The sequence below is a fragment of the Achroia grisella genome, unplaced genomic scaffold, assembly GCF_030625045.1.
Source record: "Achroia grisella isolate CSIRO2021 unplaced genomic scaffold, CSIRO_AGI_Agris_v1 utg1314, whole genome shotgun sequence".
Lineage (NCBI taxonomy): Eukaryota > Metazoa > Arthropoda > Insecta > Lepidoptera > Pyralidae > Achroia > Achroia grisella.
In genome coordinates, this window is record NW_026712619.1 from 78758 (window position 1) to 102165 (window position 23408).

At 44.0% G+C, this 23408-nt stretch overlaps 4 protein-coding genes across 5 annotated transcripts in view; 2 read left to right on the forward strand and 2 right to left on the reverse strand.

Annotated features, from left to right (window-relative positions):
- The first annotated feature begins 229 nt into the window (after positions 1–229).
- On the forward strand, positions 230–1762 carry LOC131855161 (uncharacterized). Its single transcript, XM_059206405.1, has one exon. The coding sequence runs from the start codon at positions 230–232 to the stop codon at positions 1760–1762; it is 1533 nt and encodes a 510-aa protein (XP_059062388.1).
- A 2524-nt stretch (positions 1763–4286) lies between these two features.
- LOC131855145 (apoptosis-inducing factor 1, mitochondrial-like) lies at positions 4287–10732 on the reverse strand. The gene is made up of 7 exons (XM_059206390.1): positions 10392–10732; positions 9787–9830; positions 8827–8985; positions 7274–7328; positions 4927–6119; positions 4521–4847; positions 4287–4403 (listed from the first exon to the last, which is right to left on the reverse strand). The coding sequence occupies exons 1-7, from the start codon at positions 10486–10488 to the stop codon at positions 4332–4334; spliced, it is 1947 nt and encodes a 648-aa protein (XP_059062373.1). The 5' UTR covers positions 10489–10732; the 3' UTR covers positions 4287–4331.
- Positions 10733–11110: 378 nt separating this feature from the next.
- LOC131855162 (hamartin) lies at positions 11111–16433 on the forward strand. The gene is made up of 3 exons (XM_059206406.1): positions 11111–11357; positions 13205–14816; positions 15501–16433. The coding sequence occupies exons 2-3, from the start codon at positions 13215–13217 to the stop codon at positions 16431–16433; spliced, it is 2535 nt and encodes an 844-aa protein (XP_059062389.1). The 5' UTR covers positions 11111–11357; positions 13205–13214.
- Positions 16434–20497: 4064 nt separating this feature from the next.
- Positions 20498–23408, reverse strand: part of LOC131855137 (rho GTPase-activating protein Graf) — a 44324-nt gene continuing 41413 nt past the window's right edge. Inside the window, exons 12-14 of one of the 2 annotated variants that reach the window (XM_059206383.1) lie at positions 22544–22652; positions 21555–21792; positions 20498–20902 (exon numbers count right to left, since the gene is read on the reverse strand). In XM_059206383.1, the coding sequence (XP_059062366.1) occupies positions 20731–20902; positions 21555–21792; positions 22544–22652 (519 nt within the window). In that variant the 3' untranslated portion in view covers positions 20498–20730. The remainder of the gene's footprint in view (positions 20903–21554; positions 21793–22543; positions 22653–23408) is intronic. The other variant, XM_059206384.1, reaches the window with a different exon arrangement.

Below are 23408 nucleotides of genomic sequence, written 5' to 3' on the forward strand. Positions count from 1 at the left end.
TACAAACGTTGCCAATTGGCGTTATGTTCCATCGGCCTTAAATGTAGCAGATGATGCTACACGCGGTCTATACTCTCTTTCCTCTTCCTCTCGATGGTATACTGGCCCAGATTTTCTTTTGTCTCCACCAGAAGAATGGCCTCGCGAGCCTGCGGTCATTGCTCCACTAGTAATTGAGGAACTAAAACCCGAACACGCGTTAACGTTTTTGCTAACCGAACATCCGGAAATGCCATCTCCGATCGTAGCGAATCACGATCATTTCGGTCGTTGGGTTCGGTTGGTTAGAGCAACCGCTCGTGCACATCATTGTGCTAAAATATTTCGGTCGCTTTTGAAAAAACCTCCAAATTCAAAATTAAAGAGTGCTGCCTCCAAGGTCTCCTTCAAAGTTTTGAAACCTCTTTCGGCCGCAGAAATCTTGGAGGCCGAGAGGCACCTATTTTTATATACTCAATTGGAATCATTTAAACACGAATTCTTGAGTCTTACCGAGGGTCTTCCCCCAACTAATCAAGGGAGGCTTAGAGGTCTTGCGTTGATGTTGGGAGAAGACGGTTTAATCCGTTTAAATGGAAGAATTCGTGCTGTATTAGATGCTCCCGCGCAGGACATTAACCCTATTGTTTTAGACGGTCGACATCCAATTGTAAAACTCCTTCTCGATCACTATCATCGGAAATTTGGTCATGGTAATATCGAGACCGTCGTTAACTTCCTGCGCGGCAAATTTTATATAATAGCTTTACGCCCAAGTGTCAGGTCTGTTGCCAAACAATGCAGTTTATGTAGGATTAGGAAGCTTCTCCCATCTACGCCTCAATTTGGTGATCTTCCTGAAGATAGGTTATCCCATCATCAGCGCGCGTTTTCCTTCTGCGGTCTTGATTACTTCGGTCCAGTTGAAGTTGCCGTTGGGCGCAGACGAGAAAAACGCTGGGTAGCTCTATTCACATGCCTTACCATCAGAGCCGTTCATTTGGAGATCGTAGGAAGCCTTTCCGCAGATGCTGCTATCATGGCCCTAAGAAGATTTATTGCCCGTAGAGGATGTCCAGCGAGAATCATCTCAGATAACGGCACGGCTTTTGTCGGCGCAGCCAACCAACTCACAGACGTTTTCGACTTCGCGGCCAACCATAAAATAGAGTGGGTCTTCATTTGTCCAGCGGCACCATCAATGGGAGGTGCGTGGGAACGCTTAGTGCGATCAATAAAGTCTGCGCTTTCCGTAACCCTGAAAGAACAAGCTCCAAGAGAGGAAGTATTGAGTACCCTACTTCTGGAAGCGGAAGCAGTAGTCAATTCTCGCCCGCTGACACACGTACCAGTAGAGCCGGAGACACTACAGGCCCTCACACCCTTCCATTTTTTATTGGGCACACCATCAACCGAGTTGGTCCGTCCCCGCACCGATGCAGATCTTTGCCGTCGCTTAGACCACAGGAAGGTACTGCGGTTAGCGGAGCTGTTTTGGGCCAGATGGCTTCATGAATACCTACCCACGTTGATTCCACGAAAGGCCGGATCGACGCAAGCCAAATTCAAAGTGGGAGATCCAGTTCTGGTGGCGGATCCAAATCTTCCGCGAGGACCCTGGCCCAAAGGCCGTATTTCTAAGATATTCACCGGTCCTGATGGAGTGGTCAGGGTGGTGGAGATCCGGGGAAGCATGGGGATCTTGAAAAGACCAGTGCGCAAAGTGTTGCCCTTACTCCTAGAGCAGGGCACCCAAGAAAACTGCGCACAGTCGCCACTATAGATTGGTGCTCTGCACCGGGGCGTGCCATGTTGGCGACAGACCTCTTTTTATAGATATTTCTATTTTTAAACCATATATTTTTATATACAATTTTGACATATATTTTTTATTATATTGTTTTTCTACATTGTGTCATATACGCTACCACTAAATACATCACTATAATTTTGGTAAGTAATTTTATTTATATTACCTTAATTCACTGCCGTTGCCAGCCGTAATATCTAGAAATAAATGTAATGCATCGTGGGATATTATCAAAGATAAAGTAGATAAAATTCAAAACTATCAAGGTATTACTTCCGTAAGGCATAACGGTTCTATTATTACAGAACCCAATGAAATAGCTAATATATTCAATTAGTATTTCGGGAAAAACACAAATTTGTGACAGTACATTCCCGTTCTAATATAAAAAAAAAAAAAAAAAAAATTGTATCGGTTCTAGTACATTTCCTAAGCCTTGTGATCCAGTTGAAATACGTAAACATATAATGTCATTAAAGAATACCACATCGGTAGGGTTTGATATGATTTCAACCAATATATTGAAATCATGTGCTGATTTGGTTGCTCATCCTTTGTCGCATATTTTCAACCTCTCGTTTGACCAAGGTGTCTTTCCTGATATACTAAAAAAAAAAAAAAACTGGCATTGTAAAGCCTTTATTTAAAAAAAATGATCCTCTTGAGATAAACAATTACAGACCCATTACATTACCTTCAATTTTTTTTTCAAAATCTTAGAAAAATCTATGTTAGTTCGTTTGACCGATTTCATGCAAAAATTTGAAATAATCAGAGAAGAACAAAACGGTTCCAAAAGAATAAATCAACAACTCTTGCTGCATTCTCTTTAATTAAGACAATTACAAATAATATTGACAATAGAAATCCTATAACTGTAATTTTTTTAGACATGAGTAAGGCATTCGATTTGGTAAATCATGTAACATTAATTAGAAAGTGTGAAATGTATGGTATAAGAGGGCCAGCACTAAAATGGATTGAAAGTTATTTGGCTAATAGATATCAATGTGTCGTAATAAACAGTACCGACAAAAACCATACTTCTGTATCATATAGTTCATCGTTTAAACATAAAGATACAGGGGTCCCCCAGGGAAGCATTTTGGGGCCACTTCTTTTTCTTTTATACATCAATGATCTTCCTAATTGTATAAAAGAACAATGTGTATTATTTGCTGATGATGTATAATTAATAATACCTCATCATAATAAAAATTTCAATTACGAAGACCAAATTAATTCCTGCCTTAAAGTAGGTGATTGGCTAGAAATAAATAGCCTAAATGTAAATACATCAAAAACAAAATTTATTCAATTTGCTAATTATAAAACATTAATTGAAACAATACCAGTCAAGTATAACGACCAATTAATCGAAGAAGTTGACTCAATAAAATTTTTAGGACTTACATTGGACATGCACTGCAATTGGAAAGATCATATCAATAATCTATGTACCAAAATAAATAAATTTATATATGCACTTAAACGATTAAGAAATACTGCAAATCTAAACACTGGCCTCACCGCATACCACGGTTATGTCGGATCTTTACTTAGATATGGTATATTATTGTGGGGTAATTCAACATTTGTTAACAAAGCATTAATTGCACAAAAAAAAAAAAAAAAATGTTTACGTGCAATCTATGGTATACAACCTAGGATGTCTTGCAGGCAGTATTTCCGGAACAATAAAATTCTAACAGTGACTTCTCTGTATTTCATGGAGATCGGTGTATTTGTTAAAAAACATCCACTTTTGTTCCAAAAGATTACAGCATTCTCCAGATTTGATAGACGGGATCCAACAAAATTAGTTATCCCTGCTTGTAAAACTTCTCTTCATCAAAAAAGTTGCTATTTAATGGTCATATATAATAAAATCCCCCGTCACTATAAAGAATTGACCATAAATTCTTTTAAATACCAATTCCGAAATTGGCTAATTGACAATTGTTTTTATACTATAAATGAATTTTTCGCTAAAAGCTAGGAGTTAAATATAGAGTATATTTAGAATTATTAGATAATAAAATTAGTAGTATTGTTTGATATATTTGTATAATATTGATTGACACCTTACTAAAATAAATGTCACGTATCTATCTATATTTGACATATAATACAATTTCTAAACGTAAATTAATTAATTCTATTGTATAATTTGTATATTACTAAAATTTTTGCATGCCAAAACAATGGCGAAATATGTGGACAATTTTATTAATACTGACATTCTTTTAATATTTATACCATATTTCATGCAAATAAATACATTTCATTTCATTTCATTTTTATGTTTTGACAAGTGCTCCTAGACGGAAGGAGGAGGACCTCCTTCCGTCTAGGAGCACATCAGAAGAGTTTGCGATCTCTAATTTCAATACAACCAACACATGTGCCAATTTTTAGTACAACCGCGAGGTCGGTGTGGCCATGGGTCGGCGGGGGGTTGTCGGATCGAAAAATGAAACATTAAACATTTGCGAATGTGTTATATTATTTATTTATTTATTTACAGTAAATGCTAACGTCCTCAGTCTTCCTCGTGCAAGGAGAACAGCTTGGCCACCTCGAACAAATCATCAAACTCGCCCTGCGCCAGGACCTGTACGAGCATGTATTACATATATATATCTGATGTTTACAGACACCATCTATTCAATGAAGTCTTGTACACAAACATATTTAAGGTATCTATGAAAACGATGCCGGTAATCTGTACCTGTCTGGCGACGTGCATCCGATTGAAGAGATTCCAAAGTAGCACGCCAACGATCCGCTTCTCGCGCAAGTAGAACACCACGCCGCGCTCGTACCGGCGCGCCGCCGCCTCGTCGCCGGACCGGACGGGGCTCGCCTCGCCGCCGGACCGGACGGGGCTCGCCTCGCCGCCGGACCGGACCGCGACCGAGCCGTCCGGCCGGCTCGGGGCCGCCCCTGCGACGCCGTCGGCCGCCGTCGCCGCGACCGGCGGTGCCTCCGCATCCGTCACCGCTTCGGCCGAGAACACGCCCACGGTCGGCAGCCGAGAGTCAATTATACCTATCGCCTATAATATTTACGAGAATATAAGTCTAAAGAAGTCATAACAGGAATTTATACATAATCGTGCAGAGAAAAGTGCGAACCTCGTAGCCCAGGTCGGGCCCCAGGTCGCTCCAGAACATGCTCTGGTGCGTGTAGGGGCGCGGCGGGCCGGCGGCGGCCATGTTCTCCCCGGCGAGGCGGCCCGACACCACCGCGTGGTCGTGGTGCTCCACGCGGCGGCGGCCCAGCGCCACGTCGTAGAAGCAGGCCACGTCCCCGGCCGCGAACACGTCGGCGCGCGCCTGCAGCTCGGCCGACACCACCACGCCGCCCAGCCGAGGGTGCGTCTCCAGGCCGGACGCGCGCGCCAGCGCCTCGTCGGGCTCCACCCCCGCGCACTCCACCGCCAGCTCGGCCGCCAGCTCGCCGCCGCCCGCCAGCCGCAGGCGCAGCGCGGCCGGCTCCACCGCGCACGCCTCCACCTCCGCGGCCGGCGCCAGCGCCACGCCGGCGGCGCGCAGGCGGCGCGCGGCCTCGTCGGCCAGGTAGCGCGGCAGCACCGCGGCCAGCGGCGCCGGCTCGCGGAACACCTGCGTGACGGCCGTGCCGGCGGGCGCGAGGCGCGCGGCCAGCGCGGCGCTGAGCTCGCACGCGAGGAACCCGCCGCCGACCACCACCACGCGGCGCACGTGCGGCGCCTCCGCCGCCGCCGCCAGCCGCCGCAGGTCGCGCAGGTCGCGCAGCACCAGCGACCGGCCCGCGGCGGCCGCGCCCGCCAGCGCCGCCACCCGCCGCGGCCGCGCGCCCGTGGCCACCAGGCAGCGCCCGTACCGCAGCGTGGTGGAGGTGCTGGTGGTGGCGGCGGCGGCCGGCGCGCGCAGCTCGGCCTCGTGCCGCACCACGTCCAGTCGCTCGACGCGCCAGCCGCGCGCCACGGCCGCGCCGCCCGCGTCCGGCAGCGCGGCCGGCGGCGAGTAGAAGGCGGCCGGCTCGTAGGCCAGGCTGCGCCGGCGCCCGTTCCACTGCCGGAAGGAGAGCCCGTCGAGGGCGGCGGCGACGGCCAGCTCGGGCTCGCGCCACAGCTCCTTGCTGAGCGGCGGCCGCATGTAGGGCAGCTCGGGCTCGTCGCCCACCAGCAGCACGCTGGCGTCGGGCCGCGCGCCGCGGATGGCGCGCATGGCCGCGAAGGAAGCGGTACCTGCGCCCACCAGCAGGTAGTCCACGTACTGCGGCAGCTCGGCGCCGGTCGCCGGATCCGGCCGCTTATTCTCCTTCGAACGTTCCGCTTCTAGGCCTGTAGAAAAAAAAAAAAAACACACTATACATATAAATAATATTTAAAAAAAAAAATTGAATAATAAACCTCTATAATCGCCGGCAGATTATAGAGGTTTATTATTCAATTTTTTTTAACTACTTAAAACTAACCAACTTACTTCCAGAGATGTACATATTAACTAAAAAAAAAAAGAGCTAGTAATACATTCGTACAGACACAGGACAAGGGACTGCTCCAATCTGGATATCTGTTATGAAGATCTGTGGGCTAATTATCTAACTTCGATCGCAGCGATTTTCGTGTGTAACGTAGTGATAAAGACGTCATCTGTCAATAATGCAATTATATTGACTACATTTGATGCTGTCAACTAGCAATAGCGTAAACGCAACTTTACATGTCGATAAAAAAAAAAATATGTATAACAATTTAAAATCTTTGATTAAAATGTTTAAAATATCAACATTGTGTGCTTATATAATTTTAAATATTACGTACCTACCTAGGTACCTATAGAAAATAAAGAAAAAAAAATTTGTAGGTTACATTGATATTATTATTGATTATAAATGATTTGTGTAAAATATGCCTGTACCTATATTCAAAAATATTAAACATATTTTTTTATTAGAATAGAATAGATTTTCATTATTTCATTTTATTAAATGTCTATTAATAAAATTAAAATAATGGAACAAGTAAACGCTGCAGTTTATTTTGTAATTTTTGAACGCAATAAAAATTGTTTTAAAACAACCAACTAGTGTATTAAATCAATAATTTAAAACGTACTCTTCTAAATATATCTATTGCACTCACTTTTTAAATTGGTCGGATTAACAATATTCCAATGCAACCGTTTATGGATAGAAATGATTTATCTTGCCGTCACTCGATCTTACTTGATCGCATTTTTTAAATTGTAATGATTTTATATTGCATCACAACTTCAACAGAAACGATTTTATATAGTGTTATATAATTAGCCCACTGTTACAGCCCTTCCATCCACTCTGACGGAGAACGACAAGTACAAACATAATTCTCAGACATCGCAAAATTAGTTTCTATCAATAGTTCATCACAGGGGGTGTACTATTAATAAGGGGTGAACTACTAATAATATTTAACAATACAAACGTGCTTTAACAATGCAATATTTAACTCACCATCGCCAATTGCGGGTAAATTCTTCTCATTAGTTAATTTGCGATAAAAATATACCTGACAAACAAAAAGAAAAGCTTATGAATATACTAATGGTGTATATATGTAATAACTATGTAAATATCACACAGGCTCACTTCATTTATACAGAATGTATAAAAGATTTGGACACGGAGTGTTGTTCTAGCTCTCTGTCTGAATTTCTTTCGTGTTTTAGCACGTTTTTGTCTGTATTTGCTTTTAAAGACAGAGGTAAATAAATTGCTATTTGTTTTTACAAATATGCATACTTCATATATATAAAGTGAAGGAAAAGAAATATTTTCAGTGTTTTGAAAGAGGGCTTAAACTGTTAGTTACTTTAAAAATTAAAAACTGCTCTGATACGTCTCTTTTAGGCTTTTAACACCAACTGTTTATTAGTCGCATTGCCCCAGAATACAACACCATTTCATATAACAGATTTAACTAATCCATGATAATCTGTTAGGAATAGAAAATTATTTATTCAAATAAACTTAATTTATGAATTTTTAAATAGTCCTAACATTTTTTAGTCTACCGCTTATTCAGAAAGCTGTCTCATCACAAGAAAAACGAGCAAGAAATTTGTGTGTTGCTCTTTTAAATAATTCTCATAAGTTCACATTTTTCAAATTGAAACGTGAATACAAACTACCAACTAGCACTAATTTATTAGGGTCAAATATAAATACATAAGATTAAATCAGTCGTCGTGATAAGAGCAGACCAGTCCTTATAAGCAGAGTGTAACGATTAGTCATTTTTGCTAAACCATTTCAATTTGACTCTTCCTTCTACAAATTACTGTTCATTAAATGATTTAAGACTTCAGTCACCGAGACTGGTTCTCCTTTATTTCCGTTATATTTAATGTTAATACTAATCACATTTGGCATATGTTGTGTAAACTCCATAATTATTGTCTTTTGTAGAATTATTAATAAATTATTATTTGTTGAATAATGTTTTGTAATGTCAGTTTATTTAATATTCCTAGTCATTATTATTGTCATATTCAATAATTACAGTACTAGCGTCAGCAAAAAGCACCACAGGATGTTCTACACAAGTAATTGTCGGTGTAACATTTATTTTATTCATTGACAGAAACATGAAATAATTTGTATCTAAATATATATAACTCAAAGGTAGGACTGACATAGTAACCTATCAACGCACAACCCAAGCACAGGATGGATCGGGCTGAAATTTGGCATGCAGGTAGATGTTATGACGTAGGCATCCGCTAAGAAAGGATTTTGATTAAATCTCCCCAAAGGGATTGAGGGAAGGGATAGAGGATGAAAGTTTATATGAAACTTTGTCAATTTTAAACCGATCGGGCTGAGACTTTACATGCATAAAGCTACAATGACGTAGGCATCCCCTAAAAAGGATTTTGATAAATTCCACCCCTAAGGGGATAAATTAACGCGAGCGATGCCGCGAGCAAAACCTAGTATTATAATAAAAGTGTACATATATGTATTATAAAAATACATAATGAATATCAAAAGAAATATCAACTGACCCCTCCAAGAGAGAGTGTGACGGCCAGCGCGGCTGCAGCAGCCGGCCAGCCGCGCTGTGGGGGCGGCGAAGGCGGCGGCGGGGGCGGCGGCGGAGCCCGAGGGGGCGCGGGCCCTACAGGTGCCTCCTCCGCCGGCGGCGCATTACTCCTCACCACAGTCTACATAGGGACAACAACAACAGTAAATAACAAAAGTCTATATGACAACATATAGCATCTGATTGCATCAGTTGATCATTATGAAATTTTTATTACAATTTAAATCAAAGGAATAAAAAAACATAAATGACTTATTTTTATTATTTTACAATTGTTGTACTATTATGTGCATAAATAATAAGCAAATATAATAAAGAACAGTACCGTTTTATATTTCCTTAATTTCCTTGCAGGCTTCAACAGTAGAATAAACCATTAATATTTGTGTACACAAAAATTACACGAAAATATAGTGTGATGACACATGTCAGCACACAACGGTATAGAGGTGACAGTCACATTGGGGCTCGGCGAGTCACACCCTGTGTGCACACCCTCACAATAATTAGTGTGATACACTTAGTAAGGGATACCATGAATGAGTAACATGTTATATTATTATTATTGATACTAATTATATAACAAGTATGAAAGTTCAAAGTTTTAGTTAATATAATTATGGATTAAATTATCATCTTAGCTTATATGACATTATTTACCCTTATTCATGCAGCAGCCACAGGCTCCACAGAACAAATAGGTACAGCTTCATAACTTGTAGGCCACAATAAAATAGTCAAATTGTGATATTGTAGAAATATATACAATTATTATGATTCTTAATATTTTTAAATAATTATTAATCATGTTAAATATGAATTGATGCTAGATTTTGTTAGCCTGGTTTTCTGATAAAATATTATTATACACTGTTACATTGAATCTGTCCATACACAAGGTGATGGAGCACCAGTGGCTTACCTGAGTGTTGTGGTCAGGTGTACAGGTGGACAGTGGCTGTGTGCCTGCACAAACATATTCATACATGACATTATTCCTTTAAAATTAAATTAAATTTTCTTTTAAAAACATGTTTTCTTTGGAGTGGATATTTTTTGCTAAATGAGGATGTTCGTCTAATAATGTAACAACTTTCAATTTGCATATTAAATTTGACTGTTAAGACGGCAGATAACGTTTTTACAGAAAGTTGTGACTTCTCACTGCTCCAATAATCATTCCCTAGCGAAAATAACCTTTCAACAGTATCATTAGTGCCTGAAACGGCAAGCAATATGCGTGCTTGAAGTTCAAACCACTGTCAAAATAATTTATTAATAAATATGAAATAAAATAATCTAAAAAAATGTTTTAGAAATACTATTGAGTATAAAATTATACAAATGAGTACTTTCAGAGTACATGATTTGAAAAGAGTACAGTTTGCTAAAAAGAGAGAAAAAGAGTACAAAACTCAGTAAATGAGTACAATTGGTCACCTTAGCTAATAAGGCTACATAACAAAATTCGCCACTTAAAGCAAATCTCCAAGGATACTTCACTTGCTGACCGAATATTTCACTTACGAAATAATTTGAAAACATCCCTCCGCGTTCGCCAACTCTTGACCAGCACCTCGAGAGCCTGGCTTTCAATGCAAATTGTTGAAACTGCTCTAAGCATAATTTATACTTTCAGCCGTTACAAGATAATAAGCGAGAAATATACAGTTGACAAATTATTATTAAAATACATTTCCATATATATATATATTAAAAAAGTACTAATGACAATATTAAAATAAAATAATCATTATTTCTTTTTGTATGTTTCTTTTATTGGTTATCTCAATATGTGATTATAATTTATAACACAAACTATCAATATCAAAATGGGCAAAGTATGTGCAATACGCATGGTCGGCAGTCGTTCATATTGGCTGTCAAATTGTCATTTGATTTTCAGTAATTTTCAGTCAGGGTTGCCAACCTTCAAATACTACTAGCCCAGTAGGAACAAATAAAAATTTTATAATCATTATTACTTTAATTCGTCTACCAAACATGATACCTAAATTCCAATTTTATTTATTTACGAAGGCAATATTTCTCTTCTGGATCAAAGAAATCTTGCCTTCGTAAATAAATACAATAGGAATTTAGGTTAGCAGAAAATGATTATGTTGGTTATTTTATGTACATTTAGAAGAAATTAAAAAGTGCCGGAATCCGATAGTTCGGTAAGTAGTCTGTGAACCCGATACAGGCTGTCAAGTAGAGGAACAGTCAAATAAAATTATTTATTAATCTATATGATCTATATATTTTTATCCTTTCGTCTGGTTCTGTGTTGGTTACCGTACTGGTACATTGTGGAATAAATCAGCTGTTTTGAGAAAGAAATAATATTTTGGAAGATAAGAAATGTAATAACGTTTCACCCTAGCTATAGTCGGTGTTCTTTTAAATTATATATCAAACGGCGGGTAGAAAAGATACCAAAATTCCTCCAGCTTCAGCGACACAAGAATCCACTCTCCGGACTGCTAATTGGTAATTTCACTATAATTATTGAGCACTATTGTTATCTATGAGTATTTTTCACGACTCCTAACCGAGGACTCTGTATCTCTAATTACAGAACTTCAATAAATTGTTTATTACGGTGATTGGTTAAGATTAGTTCTTCACGTTAAATTGAAACAAAAAAAAACAAGAAATGTAATACGCTTATCGTGCGCTTTGTGCAAGATAGAATTCATTGTTTATCAGCATTGTTTTAGTTCTTATTCTCATCAATTGTCAACATATGTAGATGTATTGCAGACTGTATGACTCCCAACAATAGTAACTCATCACTGTCGGTCGTATGTGCATACAACATATGCACATACAACAAAACATATAGCAAAGCTATCCATGTTGTGGGACAAGACCTATGTACACTTGACTATACTGCAAACTGAAGATACTATATTCTTAATTATGTATAATTATGTGCCTCAAATGAGGATGGCTATTATTAATTCACTGCCTTACTGTTTTTGGGCTACATTAATATAATCAAATCCTTCTTTTTCACTAGTATAAGAAACATAATGTTACCTATAAAACAACAAAGATTCCAACTGCATAAAATATTCCAGCAGTATTGATAAAATAGTCATAATTTGCAATGGTATTTTATTTTATAAAAAAAAATGTGCCCTATTAAAAAGTCAACTAAACCTAGAGTTTTTTTGTATAACAAAATCAATGTGATGAGTACATTGATTTATTTTTCACACTTTACATTAAACTGAACTGACAGTAGCAGTTGGTAAAGATGGTCCTATTTAATTTTTTACCTCATATTACTAACTTGGTGTATTGTGGTATTGCGGTACTCAGGTCTGTGCTTCTTCTCACTTCTTCTCACTCAGTTTAGTGATTTTTTTGTTATTAATTGGGATCTCGTGGTACTTGTATACTCCATCATTCCTTGTGGTGCATTTGTGATTATCTTTAGAGCATTATTCTGAAATCTGCAGGATTTCAATATTCCATTGGGAAGCTGAACTGTGGGCCTCAAAAACAAAATTATGTTTTCGAGATGAGGAAATATAATTTCATAACAAATTAATAATATAAGGGCATATATTGGTGTTTCTTGATATGTATATATAAAAAGCAGTATTTATATATTTTTTCTCTTGTCCATTTGTGATGAGTCAGTTACTTTCATTAGATTCAATTTATTTTATCTTCTGTCACTTGTAGTTCACACACATCCAGTGATGTATGTCTCCTTATGGTATTATGTAATACAGTTGATTGACACACATATGTATTCATGTAGATTATTTTAGCTGCCTAAAGAAATATTTTAGTTATATTATTTTTTTCTCCTACATTCAGAAGATATATTGTATATATAAAATATTGACAAGAACTGCATGCATGACATGCACATTTGTATTTTAAGTTACACTTTCAGTGAGTTGAATGAATTAAAAAAATATATATGATGCCAACTTCAAATATGTTACTTACAATAACATTTAAAATAACCATTTAAGTATTAATTCTCGATTATGTTGCTCATTTTATTTAAATGTCTGTATCAATTGAGAATATCACATCTATCAAATATATAAAAATGAATCTCGATTTCTTTATTATAGCAAAAACAGGGCTACTATATATATGTATGTATATGTTGACACAACTCATAAAACAAATTAAGCCACTGACAGGACGATACTGTTAAATATGACATTATTACATGTCAATGTGACACAAATCAAGATACAATGCACAGAGTCCATATTCTCCGTGTAAGACAGGACGGTCTCTGTCGAGTCCGCTAGTTAGTTATGAAGAGCGAAGGTCGCTATAAATCTGTGACGCGGATGCGGCAGGTGGTCGGAGATGCTCGGGGCGTGCGAGGCGGGCGAGGTGTTCGCGCTGCTGGAGGGCGGCGCGGCGGGCGCGCGCGAGGCCTCGGACGCGCTGCTGGCGCTGTACGGGGCCGTGCGGGAGCCCTGGCTCACGCGCGCGCTGCTGCTCTACCACGCGCGCACCGGCTCCGCGCGCGCGCTCGACCTGCTGGCGCGCGCGCCCGAGCTGCACGCGCGCCACCTGCTGGACGCGCTGCAGGAGCAGCTGCGAGCCGAGCGGCCCGCGCGCCTGCACGCGCTGCAGGCGCTGGCGCCGCTCGTGGCGCGCCGCCCGCCCTGGCTGCACCGCCTGCCCGCGCACCCGCTCGCCAGGGACCTGCTGCGCGCCGCGCGCTCCGAGCGCGAGCCGCTGCCGCTGCTGCACGCGCTGCTGGCGCTGGCCGCGCTGCTGCCCGCCGCGCCCGCGCTGGCCGCGCCGCACTGCGCCGACCTGGCCGACGCGCTGCTGCGGCCCGCCGCGCTCGACCCGCCGCCGCCGCCGCCCGCCCGGGCCCACCTGCAGCTCGCGCAGCTGGCGCTCTTCCACGCGCTCTACGCCACGCACCCGTGCACGCTGCTGGACGCGCTGCGGGCGGCGCTGGGCGCGGCCGCCGCGCGCGACGCCTGGCAGCGCGACCTGGCGCCGCTGCTGGGCTCGGTGCGCCTGCACCCCGGGCTCGTCACCGGCTCGCGCCAGCACGAGGCCGACGCCGCGCGCTGGGCGCGCCTCGAGCCGCACGACGTGGTGGCCGAGTGCCGGCGCCTGTCGCTGCGGGACCCGGCCGCCTCGCCGTCGCCGGCGCCGTCGCCCGGGCCCGCGCCGCCCTCCCCCGCGCCCCCCGCCGCCGGCTCGGGCGCGCACGCGGCCCGGGCGGCCGCCGCGCTGCGGCCGGGCGCCGAGCCCTGGTTCCCGCTGGGCGACCGGTGCGGCGCCGACTCGGCCCCGAACACGCCGCTGCCGGCCGAGCCGGACGCGGCGGAGCCCCCGGAGGCCGCCGTGGAGGCGACGCCGGAGAACACGCCGGCGCGGGAGACGCGGCCGCAGTTCCGGTACCCGCCGGAGTCAGGCGCCGTGCGGGCCATCGGGCGGCGCTCGCGGCCCGCGTCGCCGCCCCGCAAGGAGCCCTCCCCGAGCGGGGACGCGTTCGCGGGTCGGCTGGCCCGCGTGGCGCTGGAGCGGCGCGCGGCGGAGTCCCCGGTGCCGTTCGGCGGGGCTCCGCCGGCGGGCGCGGCGCTGGCGCGGCCCGAGCCGTCCCGGCCGCAGCCCGCGCCGCCGGACGCGCCGGGCCCGCTGGACCGCGAGGTGGGCGAGCTGACGGCGCGCGCGCCGCTCGAGCGCACGTGGCCGGACGCCGAGGACGGCGCGCCGCCCGCGCCACTCGACCCGCGCCTGTCGGAGCGGCCGCGCCGCGCGACCCGGCGAACTGTGTCGCGCGACGTCGCGCCGCCGCGCCGCGCCGCGTCCTGCTCGCCGCGCCTGCCGGCCGCGCGCCGCGCCTCCGTGGCCGTGCAGACCGTGGACACCTGGCCGGCTCCGTATGAATTCATTATGGCCGATTTCTATCGCAGTCTTCCCGACGAATCACGAAAACAGGTACATATTTAGTTGGTCGTTCATTAGTACCGTATATGATGTTGCCAAATGAGGGTCCGGTATGAACGTGGTAGAAACCTCTAATTCACTAGAATTTTCCCTTACACTATCCATATTTATCACTATTGCTACAAAATCCCTCTCAAATCTGATTTATAGTATTGTAGAAACACTACTCCTCAACAACACGGTTATCTGCCAGGCAGATATACATACGGCAACCAATTTACTATATTACTCAAACGATATTTTACTTGTGCTTGAGGACGGTTATATACACTGACTTGAGCAAAGCTTTTGATGTCATGAACCTCACTATGCTCATTAATAAATTAGAAAACGTTGGTATCTTTGGCTCTTCGTTAAGATAATGTGAAGCCTACTTAAGAAATCGATCGCATCTCATAATGATACGGAGATTTCAGATCTAGTGCCTTTAGACATTCCCCAAGGCTCCCATCTGGGTCCTTTGTTATTTGTTAATGACCTTCGTGTATGCATGGAATGCGTGTGTCATCAAATCAGTGGTTATTATAAAAACCTACAATACAACATATATAATAATGCCCTTTCAGATGTATGTGCTCGTAAAAATTCGGCGTCAGAAAGCAAGCAACTTTTATATAAAATCGTACACGGAATAGTAGTTACACGATCATTAGCAGAAAATTTTGAATTTTGCAGATCGTCGAGCGGGAATCCGAAACGCCGGTAGTTCCCAGCGAGAGGCTGGACGCGTACCTCGCGGAGCTGTACGAGGGCGGCGGCGGCGCGCGCGGCTCCGAGCTGGCCGAGCAGCTGGCGCTGGCGCACGCGCAGCTCGCCTACGAGCGCTGGCGGCGCGAGGCGCACGCCGAGCGCAACCGCCGCCTGCTGGGGCGCTGCCGGCAGGTGCGCGCCCTCGAGCTGCAGAACGCCGCGCTGCGGGAGCGCGCGCGCGCCGTGCAGCTGGAGCGCGACGAGCTGCGCGCGCGCCGGCCCGCGCCGCCGCCGCCCGAGCCGGGCCGCGAGCGCGAGCGGCGCCTCGAGCAGGCGCTGGCCGACGAGCGGGCGGCGCGGCTGCGGGCCGAGGCCGCGCTGCGGGAGAGCGAGGCGGCGCGCGCCGCCGACGCGGCCGAGCTGCAGCGCGCGCGCGGCGACTCGGGCGAGGCGGCGCGCCACGTGGAGGCGCTGGCGCGCGCCGCGCTGGCGGCCGAGCGGCGCGCCGAGCACGTGCGGCGGCTGCGGCGCGAGCTGGTGCTGGCCGGCGAGCGCGCGGCGCGGCCGGCGGAGGCGGCGGCCGGCGGCCGGGAGCGCGCCGACGAGCGCGCGCTGCGGGCGGCGGCGGCGCGCGCCGAGGCGGACGCGGAGGCGGCGGCGTCCCGCGCGGAGGCGGCGGCGGCGCGCGCGCACGACCTGGAGGCGGCGCTGGCGGCGCGCGACGCGGCGCTGGCCGAGCTGCGGCGCGGCGCGCGGCACGCGGCCGACGAGGCGGCGGCGCGGCTGGCGGCGCTGCAGGACAAGTACGCGGCGCTGATGCGCGTGCTGCGAGCCAACGAGGCGCGCCGCCTGGAGCTGCTGGCGGCGGCGTGGCCCGACCGGGCGGCGACCGCGGGCGCGGGGGTCGGCCGCAGCTAGCCGCCCGCGACCCCCCGCGCCGCGCGCGCTCTCCGCTCGCTCCGACCGGAGACCGTCTCCGTGTGAAGAGGTCGACGACCGCGGACGAGCCCGTCGATACGTCGTCGCAGTGGAGCCGCCGCCTCCGCGACGTCCGTGCGCCTCGAAGTTCGTTCCCGCGCTACGCTGTACGGTCGCATACACATTGGACGGCAATAGACGCGACAGTGATAGTGTGTGACGAATTCTAAGAATTCTGTACTGTAACTTTTGTCGGTTGCGCTCGATGGTGAACAGCTTTAAATGAATCGTTCGTACAGCGTCGTGCGCCGGCGCGTGCTCGTTTGGAAGTTCGCGAGCGCGGTGCTCGGTTGCTACAGTGATAGTGCGTCTGTGAACTTTATTCTCACGTGAGAAGTGTTACATTAATCAGTTAATGGACTGTGAATATTGAGGTGTTGATTTGGTCCGAGTTCGAATGTACATAAATTGAGTGTGTGCTTCTCATTTTTGAGATATTACGTAGCGCTCTATACCTCGACGTAATATTAGAACTACTTTTATTTAGCATACTAGAAATCGCTGGTAGTAGGTCGCTGCAGTGGCAGTTTACTGAGTCGTTCTCTGTCGCTTGGTAGATATTCCGATCGCTGTTGCTGCTAATAAGAAAATGCCATCTATCTCGTTTTCGAAATACTCTAAAGCTTGAGTGCAGCATGACTCCCTGCCACTGTGACCTCCTACTACTGTACTGTAAAATGATTGTCAACATTTCTGAATTGTAGAAACATAAACCTAGTGAATGTGTTTTTGTGAAGCTAATAAATAAGAACCTGATGGACCACAGGTTTCCTTCTCAACGACATATTGGCGACATTCACGTTCGTGACATGTACAACTGTATACCACGCATGTGTGTACATATTCATACGTGGATATGGAACAATGTTTTGTTTTTATCATTCATGTACAGTAGTGTAGCTCGGCGCGGTGTCCGTTGTATATAAGATGTCTAAGTGAATTGCAAATTTAGACCTTATTTTGTCATATACATATTATAATGTAGTTCATTAATTTAGATATAACATTATGAATATAAGTTATATATCGTAATTGTATAACATACACCATAATTTATTTTACTCAATCGAGTTTCAAGTTATTTCTGAGCTTGCAAATGTATCATTACAAGTAGGTAGTGTGGTCAGGATGCACGATGTGATATAATGCATCCGTAACATGTGTATAAATGTAAATACATTGATATTGCTATAGTGTTAACCTACTGCATAGCTTTATTACATGTATGGCTGAGGGCGCAGTTTTATAATTGTCTCCGACTGTGCACCGCACCGTTCAGTGTCCGGGTGCGGCTGTACACACACACACACACACACACACACACAATCACCGCCATCTACGTCGCGGCATTAGCACAAATATAATAATTTGTTATATTGTAAATATTGTATAGTTACATTTTCAACTTTTGTGCACTGTAAATATAGACTGTCATAATTAGAAACAAATTGTTTTTAGTGACACATCAGCGTGTATATATATATGTGTACACGAGTCGTGTTGGGCCTAACTAATTTGTGGACATTTCTTGTAGAGCGGAGCAAATCATCGGTTATTGACGAATGTGACGATTCATACATATACATATATACTTTAAATATATATACATTACTCTTGTTTGTATTATGTTTAATGAATTATAATTAGGAAATGTTTGAAATATTACCCAAGTACCTTTGTTCGTCGGCAGTTATACGCTTTGAGGCGAGTGTTGCACGTGCTATGTTTGTTTCAATGTTTGTTGCGCTCCGAGCGCTCTACTTACAGTTGTGTACGTCTGTATATTGTATTGTATTGTATTGTATATTGTGGGCAGTTTGTTGTTCACGTGTCGCTGCGTCGCGCGTCCAGTAGCGCTCCCATACCTCAAAGTGTGCTTTAAGGTAGAAATTGTGATGTAAGATAGTTTTAAAGTATTTGTAAATAAGTCTATTAAATTAAATATAAAAATGTTGAGTTTCTACACAACCAAAGGAGAGGCATTGAAGCCTTCACGTGTGTTGGGTCTCGTACTTTATACGACACGACACCTGCAACGAAATTATTGAATAGATCCTGTATGTAGGCACAGGACAGTTGTACAACACAGTTGTCGTTGAACGTCGTACGTTGTAATAATTTTAATTAATGGCTTATAATATTTTAAAGGTGTTCCTTTTGCCGCTGATATATGAGATGAAAGGAGACATCCTCCGAGCACTTGTCGTATAAATAATCTTCACATATACAATTGATCATTGTAATATTTTACAGCAAATAATTGTATTTTCATTCATCTCTGCCTAAAAATGAAATGATTATGAAATAAATGCATTAAATAACAAGACACACGTGTGGTGTGACATCGTTAGTGCTTTGTTTGTTGCTTGTATTATAAAGTATACTTACAGTTTGTAACTAGTTTGTGTAAACGAACACTGTAATACAACATCTCTTTATATTGTGATTATTATATTGAATTTATGTGAACTGTTTTTTTCTGTTACATTCATTTACGTTACCTAAGTAAGGGACCTAGCATGACGCTACAATAAAAACTAACAATGAAATAAGTGGCATTTTTGAACGAAGATATACAGTCGAAGGTATCTGGCAGCTTCTAGCTCTATCTAGTAATATTATATTATCTGTGGTAGTACTACATGATCAGCGCGGCACATTACCCACACCCATTGCGAGGCTCTAACAATTATGCGGAAATGTTCCGCCGATTCAAGAAAACTGCCTTATTTTACATAGTTTTTTTTACTTGTGATTAAGTGCCTAAATTGGGTAGTTTTTGCAACTTGACACTGGTTGTTTCAAATTTGCTTTGGCTGTTACGAGAGGCCCGGGCGATTGCCCTGTTCGCCACCCCCTATGGCAGCCACTGTACATGATGATCACTGCGCGCTGCTGATGCCTGCGTCGTGTGCTATGTATATAAGAACAGTACAACACTCAGTACTGACCAGGGATGTTATGGATATGAAAATTCGGATACGGATAGGTTTCGGATATAGTAATAATTATTATACCGGATTCAGATGCGGATATGAAATTATTTCGGATTATATTATATATATTTTTTTTTAAGGAATTTTAAAGTAAAATACAAATGGTTACATAAGGGTTCGGTTAACGTAATCGAAACTATCGTATATCCGATAGTTTCGGTTACGGTTACGGAGCTCCCTAACATCACTAGTACTGACGTAGTGCGTCTGAATTACATTATAAAGTAAGATTATTAATTCCAGTCAGTAAAATGACATTTCCAGTGTTGCAGTGTCGTATTATTTAATACGGTATGTGTTAAATATTTACAATAAAAAAAACCTACCTATAATAAAATAAAATATGCAATAAGCATGACTAAATGTCTAAGTCTATTGATGGCCGAACATCACTATTGTAGCGGGTCACCCTTTTTTGTATCAGTGACAGTTGCACTTGTCATTTTACCGACTGGAATTAATAATCGTACTTTAGTAGGTCCCTCGTGACGTCTGTATCGCATTTCCCCGTTTCAAAATTTCTCATTACTATGCTATGCTCATATTGGTCATGTCATGATTAGTACGTGGAGTTACCATTTTCGTTTCTTAAGTTCCATCTACATTTATAGCAAAATTGTGCGGTATAGCCGTGGAGACGTAGATAATACACGTAGATTTAAATCAAATCTAAGACATTTATTCATGTAGGACATTTTAACTGCCCCAAATGTTGGGTCTGATGGTAATTATTGTTCAGATTTGACATTTGCAATATCACATGTCTTTTTTAATTATAGCCTGTGTTATTCTAATGTATAGGCATACGTTTTTTAAAAATCCGTTCAGTACCTCCGCACCTACATACAAACTTCCGTGTTTATATTTACTTGACGACATTTGACACCGACTCTTACCACCTCATTTGGGAGACCACGTGAGGTACACGCGGACCAAGTGGCGACCACCACACAGTCGATCAGTGTTAATGTTAATATGAAGTAAGTACACGTAGCGGGTAGTACACTCGAATGAAACTAGAAGTATTCCGTTTAAATTAGTGTTTATAACTAGCGTCCACTGCGGACGATACATTATATTTGGTACAAAACTCACAACATAAAATATATTATAAATATAAATATCAACAAACTCTTATTTACAATGTACAAAATATACAAATACGTACAAAATAATCAACAACATAATACTAGAAGGGAACGCGTGTATTTGGTGTGGTGGGTGAGGGCGGCGGCGGAGCCCTAGGGCAGCGGCTCGATGTAGTTCTCGGGCACGAGGCCCGTCTTCCCGTTGAGCGTGCCGCGCAGCCAGCCCGGCTCCACGGACGCCGTCACGTTCGTGATGATCTGGTTCGGCTCGAACGACAGCTCGCCCTCCGACTCGCCCAGGCACGCGTACAGCGTGCGCACCCGCCTGGCGACGCACACAGACCAACGAACATTATATACATGTATGTATATGTATGAGAGTAACCTGGTCATCCCCGGGGGGAGCGAGATTTTTTTACTGATGATAATGGTTTGGTGCTCTCGCCTGCGCTTACTGTTTACGCCGGCGGGGCACCAGTGGAGTATGATAAGACCAACATGAGGTCAGGTCAGTTAGCCCATCGTGACGTATTCACCGCGAATTTGTCACGATGATTTCCAGGGGGAACCGCGTCTCTACGCGGTCAACCTGACTCTTGACTCCATTACTAGCAATGTACCGTACATTGCTAGTAATGGAGTCAAGAGTCCTTATTACTAACAATTACCTTTCCCCCCGGAAGAGGATTAGTAATGTGGTACCATGTCAGCTTCACGTGATTCCTGGAAACCATCGTGACAAATTCATGGTATATGCACCAGAATGGGCTAACTGACCTGACCTCATGCTCATCTTAACATCCTCCACTGGTGCCCCGCCATAACGAAAAAAAAACCATATATATTATATATACTGAGGAAATCATGGCATGAATCCCCTCCTACATCAAGCTCTAACCACAACTTACAAAACTATGAACATTTAATGGTATTTTTTGGAGATGTAAAAAAGTAAGAGATTGGGATATGACACTCACGAATGCCTATAGGGGGGCGAATGGGCTAGCATGGCGGTGTGGCACGAGAGTCCCGGGTGTGGCGGGTAGCCGGGGTGCGGCGGGTGTCCGGGGTGTGGCGCGTGTCCGGGGTGTGGCGCGTGTCCGGGGTGCGGCGGGTGTCCGGAGTGCGGCGGGGGCGCATGTCCGGACGGGGGCGGGGGCGACGCGCTGTGGCTGGACACCGACTCGGCCGAGCTGCTGCTGGAGCGGCCCACACCTGAACAACGACCACACGTCGATCACTGAGACAGTGTTTACCAAACACAACTGTTGAGTGGAGCGACAACTACACATATACGTATACACAGCGAGTAATGTGTCATGCGTCATATACGAACGGATTTCCATAACACAATCCATAAGAAAAATAAATAGCTGGTTTTTTTTTATTATAATTATTGATTCAAGAGGTCAAATTTAAATAAATAATAATAATAAATCTATTTATTGCCAATATGGACTGATGGGCGTCCAGCGCTGGTTTCCAGTTTGTAAATAAATAAATTTAATAATAATGATAATATCTAAGGACAATTTGCACAGCGCCATCCCAAGATACATAATAAATGCATAAATACATCTTTTTTGTAAATACATAAATAATATACTTAGAAAACATCTCCATACAAATGTTTGTACCGTGCGAGGAATCGAACCCGCGACCATCGAAAGTAAGGTGGTGTCCTAAATGAATACAAAACCGCGGCCGTCAAAAATAAAAATGTCAATAACATCGTCGGCTAACAAACATGACACTTCATTGGTGGGGAATGACAGCGTATTTAATGTATTGGCATATAGCGAGCGGGCGCCGCACTGCTCCACTTAAATGTAAGTCTAGTGGTAACAACTTCCAACTCCTAAACCTGTAAATCGCGTAGATATCCCCACTTTTAGAAATAAACTTCAAAATGGCTAACGTCAACATATATCGCCGGATCCAAAAGCTGATAAAAGTGCAGTGGTACCTGTTCTGAGGGCGGGCGTGAACTGCTGCAGCAGCTGGTGCTGGTGCGGGGCGTAGCGCACCGCCACACGCTCGCAGCCGCCCACCACGCCCACCGTCACACCCACGCCCTGACAACAACACCACCACCATGTTAACACATACCATATAATGTTACCATACACAGTTCATATATATAATGAATCAAGCATCATACACATCACTGTTATATCTAACTTAATATTTATAGCGTTGACAATGTTGAGTTCTGATTGAACAGAGATTAAGTGCGTAGCGGTTTCTATGTTGATTGTCGCATATCGTTGTTAATGTAAATCTAATTAAAACAACATTTATTTAAAAGAGCAACACACAAATTTCTTGCTCATTCTTATTATGATGAGTCTGAGTACCGAATAGGCGGTAGAATAAAAAAATGTGACTATTCAAAAGTGCTTAAATATTAAACTTTATTCAAATATAAAGATTATTTCTAAAGCAGCAGTATTTGTTATGAAGTTCAAACTTGGGAGAAAATTGTGCGGTTTAAAATCAGCGCCGCAAAAGAGCATATTGTCGTCATACACTTTACCGGATCCTTTTTCCATTTTTAATTAAATATCCTTTAATACATAGTATAAAACATAGTCGCTGTCGCTGTCTGTCCGTCCCTATGTATGCCTAAATCTTTAAAACTACGCAACGGGGTTTGAAGTGTTTTTTTTAAATAGATAGAGTGATTCTAGAGGAAGGTTTATATGTATAATACAAGTACAGGAAGGTGTAATACATGTAAGTTAATGAATTTTTCAACTCGATAAAGTAGTTTCAGAGATTGTCTGGATGTTCCTATCTGATATATACATATTAAACATTGTACTCAAATA

Coding starts and splice junctions, on each gene's coding strand:
- LOC131855161 (XM_059206405.1), top strand. CDS start 230: ATGCCATCTCCGATCGTAGCGAATCACGATCATTTCGGTCGTTGGGTT.
- LOC131855145 (XM_059206390.1), bottom strand. CDS start 10,488: ATGCTTAGAGCAGTTTCAACAATTTGCATTGAAAGCCAGGCTCTCGAG. Junction 9,831..10,391: donor GGATGTTTTCAAATTATTTC/GTAAGTGAAATA, acceptor ATGTTTGTGCAG/GCACACAGCCACTGTCCACC. Junction 4,404..4,520: donor GGATGCACGTCGCCAGACAG/GTACAGATTACC, acceptor ATGCTCGTACAG/GTCCTGGCGCAGGGCGAGTT.
- LOC131855162 (XM_059206406.1), top strand. CDS start 13,215: ATGCTCGGGGCGTGCGAGGCGGGCGAGGTGTTCGCGCTGCTGGAGGGC. Junction 14,817..15,500: donor CCGACGAATCACGAAAACAG/GTACATATTTAG, acceptor TGAATTTTGCAG/ATCGTCGAGCGGGAATCCGA.